This window comes from Tachypleus tridentatus, unplaced genomic scaffold (assembly GCF_004210375.1).
Source record: "Tachypleus tridentatus isolate NWPU-2018 unplaced genomic scaffold, ASM421037v1 Hic_cluster_2, whole genome shotgun sequence".
In the NCBI taxonomy this organism is placed as follows: Eukaryota; Metazoa; Arthropoda; class Merostomata; order Xiphosura; family Limulidae; genus Tachypleus; species Tachypleus tridentatus.
This window is the reverse complement of record NW_027467782.1, coordinates 60651180-60671662: the sequence shown is the minus strand read 5'-3', so window position 1 is coordinate 60671662 and position 20483 is coordinate 60651180. Positions and strand designations below refer to the sequence as shown.

The 20483-nt window shown below is 29.8% G+C and overlaps 1 protein-coding gene across 1 annotated transcript; it reads left to right on the top strand.

Annotated features, from left to right (window-relative positions):
* Positions 1-2634: 2634 nt before the first annotated feature.
* LOC143242706 (uncharacterized) lies at positions 2635-15821 on the top strand. The gene is made up of 4 exons (XM_076486180.1): positions 2635-5092; positions 10697-10832; positions 12588-12662; positions 14740-15821. The coding sequence occupies exons 1-4, from the start codon at positions 4693-4695 to the stop codon at positions 14840-14842; spliced, it is 714 nt and encodes a 237-aa protein (XP_076342295.1). The 5' UTR covers positions 2635-4692; the 3' UTR covers positions 14843-15821.
* The last annotated feature ends 4662 nt before the right edge of the window (positions 15822-20483 follow it).

The window sequence follows — 20483 nt, the reverse complement described above, 5'->3', positions numbered from 1 at the left end:
AAATGATTCTGTTCAACTTGTTCTGTCTGAGTTATGTTTTAATGATTCTGTTCAACTTGTCTGAGTTATGTTTAATGATTCTGTTCAACTTGTCTGAGTTATGTTTAATGATTCTGTTCAACTTGTCTGGAGTTATGTTTAATGATTCTGTTCAACTTGTCTGTTATGTTTAATGCTTCTTAATGTGATTAATGATTCTGTTCAACTTGTCTGAGTTATGCTTTAATGATTCTGTTCAACTTGTCTGAGTTATGTTTAATGATTCTGTTCAACTTGTCTGAGTTATGTTTTAATGATTCTGTTCAACTTGTCTGAGTTATGTTTAATGATTCTGTTCAACTTGTCTGAGTTATGTTTAATGATTCTGTTCAACTTGTCTAAGTTATGTTTAATGATTCTGTTCAACTGAAGTTACTGTTGGTAAGAAAGACTTTACTATTAAGATAAAGACTATTTAATGATCCCAAGATTCAAGAATGATTTATGAAGTTGATGTCACTAACGATATGGATTTCTATAATTATAATGAAGGTTGAATGAGAGTTTATGTAATGACTAGTTCACGTAAATATTGTCAACCAGCATTGTTTGTGAACATTATATATAATGTAGTTATTTATTATTAACCAGTTTTGTTCCTTAGAGTGTATTTTATTCAGCTACATACTTTTAACCAGTAAGAGTTTATCATAGTATATTTCATGAGATAATCTACATTGTTGTAAATATAATACAGTTCATTAAAAACATTTTCATCCTGCAGTGCTAGAAGTTCTCAAGAAAAAAGAACATTTGTTGTCTCTCTTCGAGCTCAGAGTTCAAAAAAATTCAAAAAAGCAAAATTAATGGCATCAAGAACAAAAGACAACAATTTTAGTGGACTCAGATTGACTGGAGACAATCTGGATGCAAAATTGGAAAGAGAAAAAGAACTCCAGAGAGAAATGCCAAAAAACAAAATTGAAAGAACAAAGAATGGACTAGAAGAACATGATAGTGGGAGTCCCAAGGAAACAAAAGAGAAAGGCAGAGACTTGTGATATGAATAATAACGATGAAATGTTTACATCTGCTTTAAATCAGTTGTTTTAAAGAAACCTCGTTTGACAGAAGAACGGCTCAAGAAAGATGTTCTGGGATGCGATCCTACAACAAACAAACTTCAAAATAATGGAGTACTGCCAAAAATCAAGCAACATCCAACTCAGATGGAAAACGCCCAGGATATTTTGAAAACAGCTTCTTCACAAACATCATGAACCTGTTGTAAAGGAAAAAAGTGAAAATCAAAGACTGATGGATGAAAGGAGAATATACATGATGCAGAAAACAGGAAAAGAAAACCACTGTACTGTGTAATTCTACCAAAGAAAAGACAAGACAAAGGGACAGGATTTGTAAGTTACCATGCAAAAAAGTGTTAAGTGAAAAGGCGCAAAATAATCCCATTGGATCAAATTTGCTAGCCAACTCTCGAAATCAATTTAAAGGTTTTAGATTACTTGCAAATGCCAAACATCATCTGACAGGAATGTCTGATCAGCTGCCATGTCACAAAGTACAGTTGATTGGAAAAATCAGAATACTGATAAAAAGATCACATAATGAGAAAGTATTAAATCCAAGCAAACCAAAGTCTGCTCACATTGAGATAGCTCTACTGCCACTTTGTATCTTGCAAAAGGAAATCGTTACATTAATCACAAAGAAGAAGAAATGGATATTTTACCTCCTCATACTGATGAAAGATACACTTTAAAATTTAGAAATTTGCAAAGGGTTGGTTTACACCTTGATACAAATGATGATATACAGTCAACTCCTCAGAAGAAAAGTGGTAACTGTGAAAGTACTGTTAGCCCAGATGCAGAATTACATAAGTTTAAAGATAGCTTAGTTTGTAATGAAGTTGTTGTATATAAAGAGGATGAAATGTACAATTCTTGTAAATACACTAATGGGAGTTATGTTAAAGATTATTCAATCTCCAAACCAAACTTGAACTACAGACTCCTGAAACCAACTAAATAATATGAAATCTATTAAAAAACCTTGCCTTAACTACAAATTACCTCATTCACAAAACCAGCTTAATAGTAGGAAATCTACTGAGGAACCTCATTCTCATTTGATGTCAACTCATTCCAAAAGTCATAATATTAAAATAAAAACCAATGACAAGCCTAATCCTAATTTTAGAATACCTGAAGAGCTACTTGTTCTAAAAAACAATGAGAAACTTGACTCTAATAATACAGTATCAGACTTGGAGAGGTGGCCTCTAATGCCAACAGTAATGGGAAACTTGGTTTTAATAACAGAGCACCTGATTTGGAGAGATCTACTTTCTAATGCCAACAGTAATGGGAAACTTGGTTCCAGTACTAGAACTTCTGATTTGAGAGACGACTTTTAATGCCAACTGTAATGGAGAACATTAGCTCTAGTACAACAAAGCATCTGATTTTGAGAGACAATCTTCTAATATCAACAGTAATGAGAAAATTAGCTCTAAGAACAAAGCATCTGATTTGGAGAGACAATCTTCTAATATCAACAGTAATGGGAAAATTAGTCTCCTAATACCAACAGTAATGAGAAAATTAGCTTTAATATCAAGCATCTGAGTTTGGAGAGAAAACTTTCTAATACAAACAGTAATAGGAAAATTAGTTCCAGCACTAAAACATCTGATTTGGAGAGACAACCTTCTAATACAAACAGCAATGAGAAAATTAGTTCCAACACTAGAACATCTGATTTAGAGAGACAACCTTCTAATATCAACATTAATGGTAAAATTAGCTCTAAGAACAGAACACCTGGTTTGGAGAGACGACATTTTAATATCAACAGTAATGGAAAATTAGTTCCAGCTCTAAAACATCTGGTTTCAAGAGACAATATTCTAATACAAACAGTAATAAGATAATTATATCTAATAACAGAGCACCTGATTTGGCGAGACAACTTTCTAATGTCAACAGTAATGGTAAAATTACCTCTAAGAACAGAGTACCTGATTTGGAGAGACGACCTTCTAATACCAACAGTAATGGGAAAATTAGTTCCAGCACTAAAATATCTGATTTGAGAGACGATCTTCTAATACAAACAGTGATAAGAAAACTAACAGAGCACTTGAGTTGGAGAAACAACCTTTAATATCAACATTAATAGTAAAATTAGCTCTAAGAACAGAGCACCTGATTTGGAGAGACGACCTTTTAATATCAACAGTAATAGGAAAACTAGTTCCAACACTGATTTGGAGAGACGACCTTTTAATATATCCAACAGTAATGAGAAAATTAAGTCTAATAACAAAGCATCTAATTTGGAGAGACAACCTTCTAATATGAACAGTAATGAGAAAAGTAAGCCTAATAACAAAGCATCTAATTTGGAGAGACAACCATCTAATACCAACAGTAATGAGAAAATTAAGTTTAATAACAAAGCATCTAATTTGGAGAGACAACCTTCTAATACCAACAGTAATGAGAAAATTAAGTTTAATAACAAAGCATCTAATTTGGAGAGACAACCTTCTAATACCAACAGTAATGAGAAAAGTAAGCCTAATAACAAAGCATCTAATTTGGAGAGACAACCTTCTAATACCAACAGTAATGAGAAAAGTAAGCAATAACAAAGCATCTAATTTGGAGAGACAACCATCTAATACCAACAGTAATGAGAAAAGTAAGCCTAATAACAAAGCATCTAATTTGGAGAGACAACCTTCTAATACCAACAGTAATAAAAATATTAAGTCTAATAACAGAGCATCTTATTTGGAGAGACAACCTTCTAATACCAACAGTAAGAGGAATATTAGTTCTAACACTAGAACATGTGATTTAGAGAGACGACCTTCTAATATCAACATTAATGGGAAAATTAGTCCTAACACTAGAATATCATATTTGGAAAGACAACTTAATACTAATAGTAGTTGTCAAGTTAGCTCTAACAAAATAGCACCTCATTTGGAGAGACAATCTACTGATACTAATGGTGATGTGAAATTTAGCTCCAGCAACAGAAGAACTGATACAGAAAGAAGGTCTTTTAGCACCACCATAAATAGGAAACTTAGTTCTAATAACATATTATTTGACTTGGAGAAACAACCTCTTAACAACAATGTTAATAAAAAATGTCTTGCTAATAACAGAGAAACTCATTTAATGAAAGAAACTGCAAGTTTCAGATTGAATGAAAAACCTAGTTTTGACCATAAAACATCGAATAACACCAAGTTCACTGAGAAACCCCTGTTTAATGGCAGGACACATATGAAGAAAAGATGTTATTAATAACATATTCAATGAAGAATCTAACAATAGTCACAGAAAGCCTTATTTGCAAGAACCACCTGTTAATATCAAATCTAATAGCAGGCCTAGCTCTGACTGTAGAGTACCTTATTTGGATAGAGAGACAACTTGTAACAAATCTGGTGTGAAACATAGATCAAATGACCAGGTAAAATATATTGATAAAGAAAGGACTAGGAACAAATCCAATGAGAAACCTATCACTAATTGTGGAAGACCTTTCTTGGATAAACATTCTTCTACTATAAAATCAAATAAAAAACTTAACTTCAAAGTACCTAATTTGGAAAATCTCTCTACTGACAATACATTAAATGAGAAACCACAGCCTAAGTGCAGGTCACTTTACATGGAAAAACAATCAGCTCAAACCAGATCCAATAATAAACCTAGTTCTGACTTGCTGCAACCTCACTCACAAATGCAGAAACGAAATGTGAAACCCAGTTGTAATCTCAATGCTAGCAGCCGACAAACTAATACGACATCAGAGAGGAAACTTTGCCCAAACTACAATGATTCTCTTTCACAAAAGGAATTTGCTGAGGTTAAAACCAAGAGCAACAATAGGGTGGATTCAGTTCCCACCAAAAATCAGCCTGCTAATACAAAATTTAATCTACAACCTAGTCATAAAGGTGGACAACCAGGCCCTGAAGATCAGTATCTTAATGTCAAATCCAGAGGGAAGCTATTATGTAGCAACAGAGAACGACAAAAATTCACTGGTTATCATCATGTTCAAAAAAGTAAGTAGATATCCTGTTGCTACAGCCAAATGTACAGGAAGTAGCATATAGACGTATTAATAAAATTAGTAGTATGTACATGTTCAGTCATTCCATTTAGTAGTATGTATAATAATATCTGATTATGAGTGGGAAAGTATTTTGTTTTCTATGTGCTAGTACCTATAGTAATTAATAAAATACAAAATTGAGTATGTGTCCCAGTTTTCTATTTCCTGGTATTCATAGTTAGTAATAACAAGTAACAGTATGTATGTATCCAAATTTTTTATGCTAGTATTTAGAGTAATTAATAACAACACTGGTATATATGTATCCTAATTTTCTATATGCTTGTATTTAGAGTAATTAATAACAACAGTGAGTATGTATGTATCCTAATTTTCTATATGATTGTATTTAGAGTAATTAATAACAACAGTGAGTATGTATGTATCCTAATTTTCTATATGATTGTATTTAGAGTAATTAATAACAATTAACAGTGAGTATGTAACCTAATTTTTGATTCCAGTATTTTAATAAGAATTAACAGCGAATATGTATGTAACTTAATTTTTATGCTAGTATTTAGAGTAATTTATAACTAACAGTGGATTCTATGTGTCTTAATTTTTATATATCCTTGTATTTAGTGTAATTAATAACAATTAACAGTGAGTATGTAACCTAATTTTTGATTCCAGTATTTTAATAAGAATTAACAGCGAATATGTATGTAACTTAATTTTTATGCTAGTATTTAGAGTAATTTATAACTAACAGTGGATTCTATGTGTCCTAATTTTCTATATCCTTGTATTTAGTGTAATTAATAACAATTAACAGTGAGTATGTATGTATCCTAATATTCTATATTCTTGTATTTAGACTTAACATGTATTATGTGTCCCATTCTTTATGCTAATTTGTATAAATAACAATTAGTATGTATGCATCCTAATTTTCTCAATGGTAGTTAGAGTAATTGATAATGATTAACAGTGATATATATGTATCCTAATTTTCTATGTGTTTGTATTAAGAGTAATTAATAACAATTAACAGTACTTATGCATTCTTATTTTCTATTTGCTTATATTCATAGTAATTAATAACAATTAACCATGGTATTTATGTATCCTAATTTTCATTTGCTTGTATTTAGAGTATTTAATAATTAACAAGCATCTATTTATCTTAAGGTTTATAGTATTTAGAGTAATTATTAACAACAGTCAGTATGTATGTATCCTAATTTTTTATGCTGGTATTTACAGCAATTAATAACAATTAACAGTGAGTATGTATGTATCAATATTCTATGCTAGTATTGAAAGTAATTAATGACAATTAACAGTGAGTATGTATGTATCCTTATTTACTATATGCTTGCATTTAGAGTAATTAATAACAATTAACAGTAGTATATGTGTATCCTAATTTTTAATGTATTCTTAGAAATTAATAATGTTTAGCAGTTATAAGTATATATCCCAGTTTTCTATTTGCTAGTATTCATAGTAATTAATAAGAATTAACAGTTTTAATGTATCCTAATATTTTATGCTAATATTTAGAGTAATTAATAACAACTGTACGTATGTATTGTAGTCTTTATGCTAATATTTTAATAAGAATTAACAGCCAGTATGAATGTAACCTAATTTTTTATGCTAGTATTTAAAGTATTTAATAACAATTAACAGTGAATTATCAGTATTGTTATTTACTATATGCTTGTATTTAGAGTAATTAATAACAACAGTAGGTATTATGTATACTAATTTTCTATGCTAGTATTTAGAGTAATTAATAACAACAGTAGGTATTATGTATACTAATTTTCTATGCTAGTATTTAGAGCAATTAATAACTGTTAACAGAGGGTATATATGTATCCTAATTTTCAATAAGCATTTATTCCTAGTAATTCATAATGATTCACAGTGGTATGTATGTATTCCAGTTTTTGATTTACTAGTATTCATAGTAATTAATAACAATTGACAGTATGTATGTATCCTGTTTTCTATATGCTAATTTTTTAGAGCAATTAGTAACAATTAACAATAAGTATGTATGTATCCTAATTTTTATGCTAGTGTATTTGGGAATTAATAACAATTAACAGTGAGTATGTATGTAACCTAATTTTCTATGCTTGTATATAGAGTAATTAATAAATAACAGTTAGTATGGATGTGTCCCAATTTTCTATTTTAATATTTGGAGTAATTAATAACTAACTATTCACAGTGAGTATGTATGCATCCTAACTTTTTATGGCAATATTTAGAGTAATTAGTAACAATTAATAGTGAGTATATATGTAGCCTAAGTTTCTATATATTAGTATTTCGAGCAACAAAAAACTATTCACAGTGAGAATGTATGTATCTTAATTTTCTCGGTATTATTTAAAGTAGTTAATAACAATTGACATTGAGTATATGTTCTAGTTTTCTATATCCTTTATCTAGGTGGATAAAAAATTAACAGTATGTATGTATTCTAATTTTATGCAAGTATTTACAGCAAATAATAAAAATTAACAGTGAGTATGTGTGCATTGTAATTTTTATGGTTGTATTTAGAGTAATTAATAACAATTAACAGTTAGTATGTATGTATCCTATTTTTATGCTAGTGTTTAGAGTGTTTACACTTTACAGATAGTATATATGTTTTCTAAATTTTAATCATTTAGAGTAATTAGTAACAATTAATACTGAGTATGTATATTTTTTTATGGTGATATTTAGAGTAATTAATAACAATTAACAGCTAGTATGTATGTATCCTAAATTTTAATGCTATCATTTAGAGTAAGTAGTAACAATTTGCTAAGATAGTATATATGTTTCTAAATTTATCTTTTGAATTAGTAACAATTAGCATTGAGTATGTATGATATTTCAAGTACTTAATAACAATTAACAGTGAGTATGTATGTATCCTAATTTTCTATATGCTTGTGGTTAGATTTTAGAGTAATTAATAACAATTAAAAGTGAGTATGTATGTATCATAATTTTCACTTGCTTGTATTCATAGTAATTAATAACAATTAGCAGTGGTATGCATGTGTCTTAATTTTCTATTTGTTTGTGTTTAGAGTATTTAATAAGTAACAATGAGTATGTATGTATCCCAATTTTCTATATGCCAGTATTTAGAGTAATTAATAATGATTAACAATGAGTGCATCGAACCTAATTTTCTGTATACTTGTATATAGAAAAATAATTAACACTGAGTATGTGTGTATCTTAATTTTCTATGCTAGTAGTTGGACCAGTTAATAACAACATTGAGTATGTATGTATTTTAATTTTCTCAGGTAGTATTAGTTAATAACAATGAACAGTGGAATGTATGTGTAATTAACACTTGTGGATTGTAATTTATGCTAGTATTTAGAGTAGTTTATAAAATAACAGTTAGTATGTAACCTGCTTTCTAATTTTATGCTAGTATTTAGAGTAATTAATAACAATTAATACTATATATGTATTAATTTTTCATTTACTAACATGTATAGTAATTAATTACTTCTAATGAGTATGTACCATGTTTTTCCATTTACTAGCAGATGTAATTATGTAATAATCTGTTATATATTAAAGCCATTATTTTGTGTTGGTCTAAAAAATGCTGATATTGTTGTTGTAAGTGTGTATATAATGCTTTGAATGATTGTGAGGACTGACTTTAATGAAGTGTGTATATAATGCTTGAATGATTGTGAGGACTGACTTTACGTGAAGTGTGTATATAATGCTTTGAATGATTGTGAGGACTGACTTTACGTAAGTGTGTATATAATGCTTTGAATGATTGTGAGGACTGACTTTAAGTGTGTATATAATGCTTTGAATGATTGTGAGGACTGACTTTACGTAGTGTGTTTATAATGCTTTGAATGATTATGAGGACTGACTTTACGTAAGTGTGTATATAATGCTTTGAATGATTGTGAGGACTGACTTTACGTAAGTGTGTTTATAATGCTTTGAATGATTGTGAGAACTGACTTTACGTAAGTGTGTATATAATGCTTGTGAATGATTGTGAGGACTGACTTTAATTCCACTTTTGAAGCTTATTTATTTTCTGTAATATGTTGGAGGTTAGTTACCATAATTTGTATGTTTTATTGTGTTAATTTGAAATTTTCAGTTTTATCTTTATATTTTGATATAACTTCTTTGAAATATATTGCCACTATTATGAGTTAGTGATAGCATTTAAAATATTTATGTTTAAAGTTTGAGATATAATTTTTATCATAAAACTTTGGTCTACTAGTTTTTCATACTTCATACTCTTTGGACATTTAAACCATAAATTTTAAGTTGTATGATGTAATTAGAAAAATGTTTGGGACATTTGAAATATTGATAGAATTTGTAAAATCTTCTGTTTAAGTAAGACAAGCATGAGAGTGAACAAAGCTCAGAAAAGGAGATACATGTATATTCCAGGTTTTACAAAACCCTTGGCTCTCATTTTATCCTTCAAGCACTTGCATGTTCTTCATTACTACCTGTTGTTTGTCAAGTCTCTTAAAGGCTCATCATGATTGTTATGTGATATACTGAATGATATTACTACATGTTCTTTTTAAGTTTCTTAAAGGTTCAACATGATTTTCACTTGATATACTGAATGATATTACTATCTGTTGTCTGTTACATCTCTTAAAGGTTCAGTGATGTCGAGAAACTTTGTTGAGATGATAAAGGGGTTGAGAAAATATTTTCTCAACCCAAACGACTTTTGCATATAAATTTCTCTTAAAGGTTCGACGTGATCGCTATGGTATACCAAATGATTCACATGTTTCTAAACAAATTCTTGTTTACTCAGTGTTTTAATATTCCATGTGATTATCTCATGAACTGTTTATCCAGCATTCTAACTGTCCAGTGTGAACATCTCATGAACTAATGTTTACCCAGTATTCTAACTGTCCAGTGTGAACATCTCATGAACTAATGTTTACCAAGCATTCTAACTGTCCAGTGTGAACATCTCATGAACTAATGTTTACCAAGCATTCTAACTGTCCAGTGTGAACATCTCATGAACTAATGTTTACCCAGTATTCTAACTGTCCAGTGTGAACATCTCATGAACTAATGTTTACCCAGTATTCTAACTGTCCAGTGTGAACATCTCATGAACTAATGTTTACCCAGTATTCTCACCGTCCAGTGTGAACATCTCATGAACTAATGTTTACCCAGTATTCTAACTGTTCAGTGTGAATATCTCATGAACTAATGTTTACCTAGTATTCTAACTGTCCAATTTGAATATCTCGCTTACTAATGTTTATCCAGTATTCTAACTGTCCAGTGTGATTCATATGTACTGCTACATTAGCTGACTCTATATTAAGTCATATGTATGTACAGCATACCAAATAACTCCCCACAAAAAAAAAAAATGCTGTACAGAAAAGGAACCTAAATATGTAATATTAAGTATTCTTGTTAATTGAACAGTTTCAATGTTTTATTGATGCTGATGGCAATGTGTAGTTAACATGTTTTCACGTCTTTGTGTTCACAAAGTGTGAGTTTTTGAACTGTGGCTCAACCACTGCTTGTTATGTAGAAGCTCCTGTCAAGCGGAGAATAGAGAGTGACGATGAAGAAGATGATATGTCTGATTTCATTGATGATACTCCAGTAGGTGAAGAAGAAGATTATTCTAGTATCATCAGAGAAATTTTTGGATATGACAGGAGAAAGTATGTTTATATCAAAACAATTGAAACAGTAATTAATTTTGAAAATCTTTACTTTCCTGATTAAAAATTGACAATAAGTATTAACTGCTCTATTTAAACTAATAACTATGTATCTGTTTTAATTTCTAATTGTTTTGTAAATTTTAAGAATATAATATTAGTTGTATAGACAAACACTGAATATATTTTAGTCACTAGTGAATGAAAAGTATAAATTTTGTCTGGTAGTATCTAATCTGATTCATCTCTGTCAATAACAAAACTAATGGTGCTAAAAGTAGAATACACCTCAGATTATTCTTTTTAGGACTACATAATTGAAATGTTGGAATGTGTGAAACAGTGCCAACAGAAGTAGAACATACCTCAGATAAATATTTTGTTGGGAAAACTCAACTGAAGTATTATATGATTAGTGTAATGTTAGTATGATTAATACAAATTAAATAGTATTAATGTTTGTATGGTTATTACAAATTAAACAGTGTTAATGTTTGTATGATCAATACAGTGTTAATGTTTGTATGATCAATATAAATTAAACATTAGTGTTAATGTTTGTATGATCAATATAAATTAAACATTAGTGTTAATGTTTGTATGATCAATATAAATTAAACATTAGTGTTAATGTTTGTATGATCAATATAAGTTAATCATTAGTGTTAATGTTTGTATGATCAATACAAGTTAATCATTAGTGTTAATGTTTGTATGATCAATACAAATTAATCATTAGTGTTAATGTTTGTATGATCAATACAAATTAATCATTAGTGTTAATGTTTGTATGATCAACACAAATTAATCATTAGTGTTAATGTTTGTATGATCAATACAAATTAATCATTAGTGTTAATGTTTGTATGATCAATACAAGTTAATCATTAGTGTTAATGTTTGTATGATCAATACAAGTTACTCATTAGTGTTAATGTTTGTATGATCAATACAAGTTACTCATTAGTGTTAATGTTTGTATGATCAATACAAGTTAATCATTAGTGTTAATGTTTGTATGATCAATACAAGTTAATCATTAGTGTTAACGCTTTGTATGATCAATACAAGTTAATCATTAGTGTTAATGTTTGTATGATCAATACAAGTTAATCATTAGTGTTAATGTTTGTATGATCAATACAAGTTAATCATTAGTGTTAATGTTTGTATGATCAATAGAAATTAAACATTAATGTTAATGTTTGTATGATCAATACAAATTAAACAGTAAATCTACTTTCAACAATCATTAAATACAAATCTGAGAATAATCACACTAGTTATATATAAACATTATACCAATTTTAAATAAAAGTATTCATATCTCTGAAAGCTTTAACTTGTAATGAAATAATACTTGTAATCAGTAAGCTCAAAAAAGAAAATGGTTAATTATTGAAATTTAGGTAAATATACATTATCACAGAAAGTGATATGAAATAAGGTTAGATTCACACCTAACAAGTTGTGTAGTTTTGTATAGCTTTATATATTTGTATAAAGTTTCATATAGTGTTATATATATAGCTTTATAAAGATGTATTTAGATGCAACTCTTCAACTTTTAATTTTAATAATGAGTCAGATTCTTATTTATGAAAGTATTGAATATTGTAACCATGTAATATGTGATCTTTAATAGTGAATTAAAATTTTAATTTAAATTATTCAAACTGGTTTTGAACATGTGTAGGATGGTATTTTGAGGTTATCTTTAAATTTGTATACCAAAAAATTTTTGTATTCCAATAGATATATAGATGATGATTTTGATGATTCTAACATGGAAGCAAGTTATGCAGAGGTTATGAAAGAAGAAAAGAGAAGGTTTGTTATCTCTGCATTTGACATAAGTTGTTGGTCTCTAATCTACTTATCATACTTGTTGGTTCTAAACTATTAGATAGATGTTATGTCAGTTGCCATGTGGAGCAGTATGGCCACATAATTACTTTTTAAGATATTTTAAGTGTGTTCTATGGATTACATTACAGTCACTACAATACACTTGTAACTAAACTTGTTTGTTTCTGGAACAGCCTGCCTACATTACAGTTGCATACTACAATACTTGCTAACTAAACTTGTGTGTTTCATGGAGCAGCCTGGCTACATTACAGTCATACTACAATACTTGCTAACTTAACTTGTGTGTTTCATGGAACAGCCTGGCTACATTACAGTTGCACTACAATACTTGCTAACTAAACTTGTGTGTTTCATGGAACAGCCTGGCTACATTACAGTCATACTACAATACTTGCTAACTAAACTTGTTTGTTTCATGGAACAGCCTGGCTACATTACAGTTGCACTACAATACCTCTTAATGCTTTTTGCACAGGTTAAAGGTAATGTCATTTTGTTTGTTGACTTGAATTCAAAGTTTTTTATTGAACTACTGTTGTATTTAATAAGTTTAGAATCAAATTGTAGATTATTATTGAGACTTTAATGTTATATATTAGTTAATTTCTTAATATAAAAGTATGTATATTAAAACACTCAAATATAGATTATTGTGTGTCACATGGTATATTTAATGCATCACTGTTTAAAATTAGGTGTTTCTGATGTCAAAATACTAATTCTGTAATTTTGTTCAAATTAAAAACTCAAATTACTAATATTAATAAGCTTGAATATAAAATAAGAACCCCATGTTTTTAGTTTGCTAAGATATGGCTTATGTACTGAATGAAATACAGTGGCCCTGTTCACATCTTTTCCCTTTTACATATGTTAATACTGATGATGTGGGGCTGTATTCACTATCTTGATTTTGTGTGTTAGTACTGATGATGTGGGCTGTATTCACTATCTTGATTTTGTGTGTTAGTACTGATGATGTGGGACTGTATTCACTATCTTGATTTTGTGTGTTAGTACTGATGATGTGGGGCTGTATTCACTATCTTGATTTTTTCTGTGTTAGTACTGATGATGTGAGGCTGTATCCACTGTCTTGATTTTCTTGTGTTAGTACTGATGATGTGAGGCTGTATCCACTGTTTTGATTTTCTTGTGTTAGTACTGATGATGTGAGGCTGTATCCACTGTTTTGATTTTCTTGTGTTAGTACTGATGATGTGAGGCTGTATCCAGTGTCTTGATTTTCTTGTGTTAATACTGATGATGTGAGGCTGTATCTAGTGTCTTGACATTCTTGTGTTAATACTGATGATGAGGCTGTATCTAGTGTCTTGACTTTCTTGTGTTAATACTGATGATGTGAGGCTGTATCTAGTGTCTTGACTTTCTTGTGTTAATACTGATGATGTGAGGCTGTATCTAGTGTCTTGACTTTCTTGTGTTAGTACTGATGATGTGAGGCTGTATTCACTGTCTTGATTTTCTTGTGTTAATACTGATGATGTTAGGCTGTATCTGGTGTCTTGACTTTCTTGTATTAGTATTGATGATGTGAGGCTGTATTCACTGTCTTGATTTTCTTGTGTAATAATACTGATGATGTTAGGCTGTATCTGGTGTCTTGACTTTCTTGTGTTAGTATTGATGACGTGAGGCTGTATCTGGTGTCTTGACTTTTTAGTATTGATGACGTGAGGCTGTATTCACTGTCTTGATTTTTTTGTGTTAATACTGATGATGTTAGGCTGTATCTAGTGTCTTGATTTTCTTGTGTTAGTATTGATGACGTGAGGCTGTATCTAGGTCTTGATTTTCTTGTGTTAGTATTGATGACGTGAGGCTGTATCTAGTGTCTTGTTGAGTTACTTGTGTTAGTAGTGAGGATGTGATACTGTATCCACTGTCTTGATTTATTTGTGTTAGTAGTGAGGACATGAGACTGTATCCACTGTCTTGACAAATCTATATTATTGTTTTAGTATTATTTGGTGTAAATTCTTGCTGCTATAACAAAAAAACAAATTGATTTTAGTGCCAGGATTGGTTTGATGGAAGATCTTGAAGACATGAGAAAGGAAGCAGAGGAGAAGAAACGAAAGAAACAGTTAAAAATGAAGAAAGAAACAAAGAGATAAATATAACCATGTGTGTGTGTATATATATTTATATAAATGTGTTTGCAAAGTATTTCAGTATTTTTACAAGAAAGAAATTATTATGGAGTTTATTTTTGGTAATAATGAAGCATATTTATATTTTTCTTTTGTGAAGAAAGAATATTATTATAAAATAATAAATTATGGAATATGAATTAAATATTCAGTTATAGGAAGTATTTTTCTGGGATCTTATAAGGCTTACTTTACGTGAGATATAAACTAGAAACTAGAATTGGACATTTTTGTCTGTGTTTCTAATGCCTTTTGTTATGGCCATGATTTAGTTTTAACAGCAAAGCTGTTATAGATCAAGTAACAATTATAAAGATATTATTTTAAAAATTTATAGTCTTTGTGAAGATATTTATCTGTTAACTTTCAAAGTAAGCAGAAAGTGCAGATAAATTTATTATTTTAGGCTACATTCACTAGTGTATCCAGTAGTACAGATTAAACATACACACAAACATAAACTGTCAGAGATGAAGATATACAGTTAGTTACAACAAATAATATTAATACTGATATATATTTTTAAGCTCAAATTCAGTCTACAAAACATTTCCAAAATTTTACTTTCTGATTAACAAATATCTGAAACAAGTTATTTGCCTTTTTGAATGAACATCTCAGTTGATTGTTATTTTTGCTTTATAAATTATCTAGTTGTTTATCTGGTAGAAACATATAAAATCATTTTTGAATTTATTCATATAAACCATGCCTGTTTATGTTAAGAAGCAGTAACACTTAAAGTTTTGTCAAGTCTTATAAACTTCAAAACGAGATATCTTTAAGCTAAACAAACAATATACTGTGACAGTGTAGCTTTTCTTTTTAGCTATAGGGTTGAAAAAGAACCAAGATTTTCCTAAAGTGTTCCACTGCTTTGTTTAAAGAGTATGTAATTTGAGAAAATCAAAAAATAAAAATCTGCCTCAAAATATAACATTAAGTGATGTCTCTGTTTCAGTATCTAAACAGGAGAAAGGTACTTCAATACACTTTGGTTGAAGTTAAACATCCAGTCACATATTGTTTTGGTGTTTGAACAATAGACAAATAGTTCAGTACACTTTAGTTCAAGCTAAACATCCAGTTAGATATTGTTTTGGTGTTTGAACAAGAGACAAATAGTTCACTACACTTTAGTTCAAGCTAAATATCCAGTTAGATATTGCTGGTGTTTGAACAAGAGACAAATAGTTCACTACACTTTAGTTCAAGCTAAATATCCAGTTAGATATTATGCGCTGGTGTTTGAACAAGAGACAAATAGTTCACTACACTTTAGTTCAAGCCAAATATCCAGTTAGATATTGCGTTGGTGTTTGAACAAGAGACAAATAGTTCACTACACTTTAGTTCAAGCTAAATATCCAGTTAGATATTGCGCTTATGTTTGAACAAGAGACAAATAGTTCACTACACTTTAGTTCAAGCTAAATATCCAGTTAGATATTATGTTGGTGTTTGAAACAAGAGACAAATAGTTCACTACACTTTAGTTCAAGCTTAAATATCCAGTTAGATATTATTTTGGTGTTTGAACAAGAGACAAATAGTTCACTACACTTTAGTTCAAGTTAAACATCCAGTTACATATTGTTTTGTGTGTGAACAGGAAAAAAAGTAGTTCGCTACACTTTAGTTGAAGTTAAATTTACATATATATTTTATTTTTAGTGTTTGAACAGGAGAAAATAATTCACTACACAAACAAGCCATTTTTGCATATATATTTTTCTACAAGTGGGTTTTCTCGACATTACTGATTATTAATTCACTACACATTAAATGAAGATAAACATCTAGTTAGATATTGTTTTGGAGTCTGTACAAGAGAAACGTAGTTTACTACTTTAATTGAAAGTATTGTTTTAGTGTATTTACACAAAGAAAGTAGATCACTAAAGTTTAATTGATAGTAAACATCTAGTTAGGTATTATTTTAGTGTCTAAACAGGAGAAAGGTAGTTCACTACACTTTAGTAGAAATTAAACATCCAGTTATGTTGTGTTTTAGTGTTTGAAGATAAGAAAAGTAATTGACTACACAGTAATAGACGTTAAACATCCATTTAGAATTTTAGATAATGTTTTTCGTGTCTGAACAAGAGACGAGGATTTTACTATACCTTAGATATTAAGATATTGCTTTAGTGTCTGGAGTGCAGAGAATTGGTTAACTACACCTTGAAGTGAAATATCCAGTTAGATACGGTTTACGTGTCTGAACAGAGGAAAAGTATCTCACTACACTTTACTTGTAGTTAAACATCCAGCTAGGTATTATATTATTGTCTGAATAGACAGGAAAAAAGCAGTTCACTTCACTTAAGTTGAAGTTAAACATACAGTTAGATACTGTTTTATTATCTGAACAAGAGAGTAGTTGATTACACTTTACTTGAAGTTAAACATACAGTTAGATACTGTTTTATTATCTGAACAAGAGAGTAGTTGATTACACTTTACTTGAAGTTAAACATACAGTTAGATACTGTTTTATTATCTGAACAAGAGAGTAGTAGTTGATTACACTTTACTTGAAGTTAAACATAGTTAGATACTGTTTTATCTGAACAAGAGAGTAGTAGTTGATTACACTTTACTTGAAGTTAAACATACAGTTAGATACTGTTTTATTATCTGAACAAGAGAGTAGTAGTTGATTACACTTTACTTGAAGTTAAACATACGGTTAGATACTGTTTTATTATCTGAACAAGAGAGTAGTAGTTGATTACACTTTACTTGAAGTTAAACATACAGTTAGATACTGTTTTATTATCTGAACAAGAGAGTAGTAGTTGATTACACTTTACTTGAAGTTAAACATACGGTTAGATACTGTTTTATTATCTGAACAAGAAAGTAGTTGATTACACTTTACTTGAAGTTAAACATACAGTTAGATACTGTTTTATTATCTGAACAAGAGAGTAGTAGTTGATTACACTTTACTTGAAGTTAAACATAGTTAGATACTGTTTTATTATCTGAACAAGAGAGTAGTTGTTGATTACACTTTACTTGAAGTTAAACATACGGTTAGATACCGTTTTATTATCTGAACAAGAGAGTAGTTGATTACACTTTACTTGAAGTTAAACATACAGTTAGATACTGTTTTATCTGAACAAGAGAGTAGTAGTTGATTACACTTTACTTGAAGTTAAACATACAGTTAGATACTGTTTTATTATCTGAACAAGAGAGTAGTTGATTACACTTTACTTGAAGTTAAACATACGGTTAGATACTGTTTTATTATCTGAACAAGAGAGTAGTAGTTGATTACACTTTACTTGAAGTTAAACATACAGTTAGATACTGTTTTGTTATCTGAACAAGAGAGTAGTAGTTGATTACACTTTACTTGAAGTTAAACATACAGTTAGATACTGTTTTATTATCTGAACAAGAGAGTAGTAGTTGATTACACTTTACTTGAAGTTAAACATACAGTTAGATACTGTTTTATTATCTGAACAAGAGAGTAGTTGTTGATTACACTTTACTTGAAGTTAAACATACGGTTAGATACTGTTTTATTATCTGAACAAGAGAGTAGTTGATTACACTTTACTTGAAGTTAAACATACAGTTAGATACTGTTTTATTATCTGAACAAGAGAGTAGTTGATTACACTTTACTTGAAGTTAAACATACGGTTAGATACTGTTTTATTATCTGAACAAGAGAGTAGTTGATTACACTTTACTTGAAGTTAAACATCCAGTCATATAAATTTTAGTGTCTGATAAAATTAGATCGAAAGGCCAACATTTTACTCATCAGTTTGTCTATCATAGCCACCTGTCGGGAACTAACATTCCAACTCTTGTTCACTCGACACTGTGTCTCCACATTCGTAAGGTATATTTCATTAAATAATTTTCATAAAACACAATAAAGTGCTGGTGTTTATAACAATATTATGGCACTGATACCAGTGTCCAGTAATTTTTGACAATGTGGTACCATAGTGATGTTTAAGTGTTTATAAATGCATCGTCGTGATGTTATAAAAAGTCATGTTTATGGATGGTGATCCCTGTGACTACTAGTGATGAGTAAAAACTCACACTTTGCACTAAAACGTTAGACTTGAATTTTTTCCTACATCCATGACTACTGAAGTAAGGACGATGTTTATGGCTGAGTAAGTTTTTTTATGATGATTGTGTGGTGATGTTACGATGGTGGTGGTGATTTGACTACATGAGTTGTTAATGCAACTACATGGTGATGTTAAGACATAAAGTGTTGTGATGTGACTACATGGAGGTGTGTTACGTGCTTAATACTGTAAACACCATTTCTAATTCTGATGTATGCTACACTGAAGTGATTAGATACGTCTATACTGAATGTGACAAAGTTGAAGTAAAGGAATCATTCCTTGGCTTCTTTCTATTGCCGAAAAACTACTGCTAAGTTCACAGAAGATATCATGAGACATCTGATAGAGATGGGCTGGACATAAACCTGTGCAGTGGTCAAGGATATGACAATGCTGCAATTATTGATGGTGGTATTGAGACAAAGATCAGAAAGATTATTCTCAAGCTTTTTTTGTTCCTTGTGCAAACCATTTTCTGAACGTTTGTGTGGTGCAATTATTAGAAAGCATTTATTCATGTGTAAGTATTTTTGAACCTTGGAAAGAGTATATTCCTTTTTTTCAGTATCACCTCATTGATGGGAAGTACTGATGGTGAATGTAGACATCACAGTTAAAAAACTCCCTGACAAGATGGAGTGCTCATTATGACGCCGTGGAACCAAGTGAAGGCAAAATCAGCATTGAAGAGGCAAAGAAGTGGACAGCATTGCAGTTTCTGAAGTCTATTTTGAAATGGGATTTTTATGAATCTCTACCAAGCTTGTTTTTTCAGACTGATATTAATAAAAATTTATTTCAATCCATCACGCGTCAGAAAATATTAACAAATCTGGTTTTATTTTCAATTCCCCATTGAATATGAAAAGAAGGTGAATTTTAATGATGTTATTGATGAATTTCAAAAATTAAGGCTCGTAAACAGAGAATATGTATCCTCTCCATTTACCTTTGAAGAACAATCTGAGCATTGAAACTGTTTTTTGAATAAAATAAAATGCAGTATTACCCGGGAAATCATGTGTTTTTTGTATAAAGTAAAATGCTGTATTACCTGGGAAATCATGTGTTCTTTGTATAAAGTAAAATGCTGTATTACCTGGGAAATCATGTGTTTTGTATAAAGTAAAATGCAGTATTACCCGGGAAATCATGTGTTTTTTGAATAAAATAAAATGCTGTATTACCTGGGAAATCATGTGTTTTGTATAAAGTAAAATGCAGTATTACCCGGAAATCATGTGTTTTTGAATAAAATAAAATGCTGTATTACCTGGGAAATCATGTTTTTTGTATAAAGTAAAATGCAGTATTACCTGGAAATCATGTGTTTTGAATAAAATAAAATGCAGTATTACCTGTGAAATCATGTGTTTTGTATAAAGTAAAATGCAGTATTACCTGGGAAATCATGTGTTTTTTGTATAAAGTAAAATGCAGTATTACCTGTTCACTAAATGTTTAATGTTCTACAATTTTCTTATTTC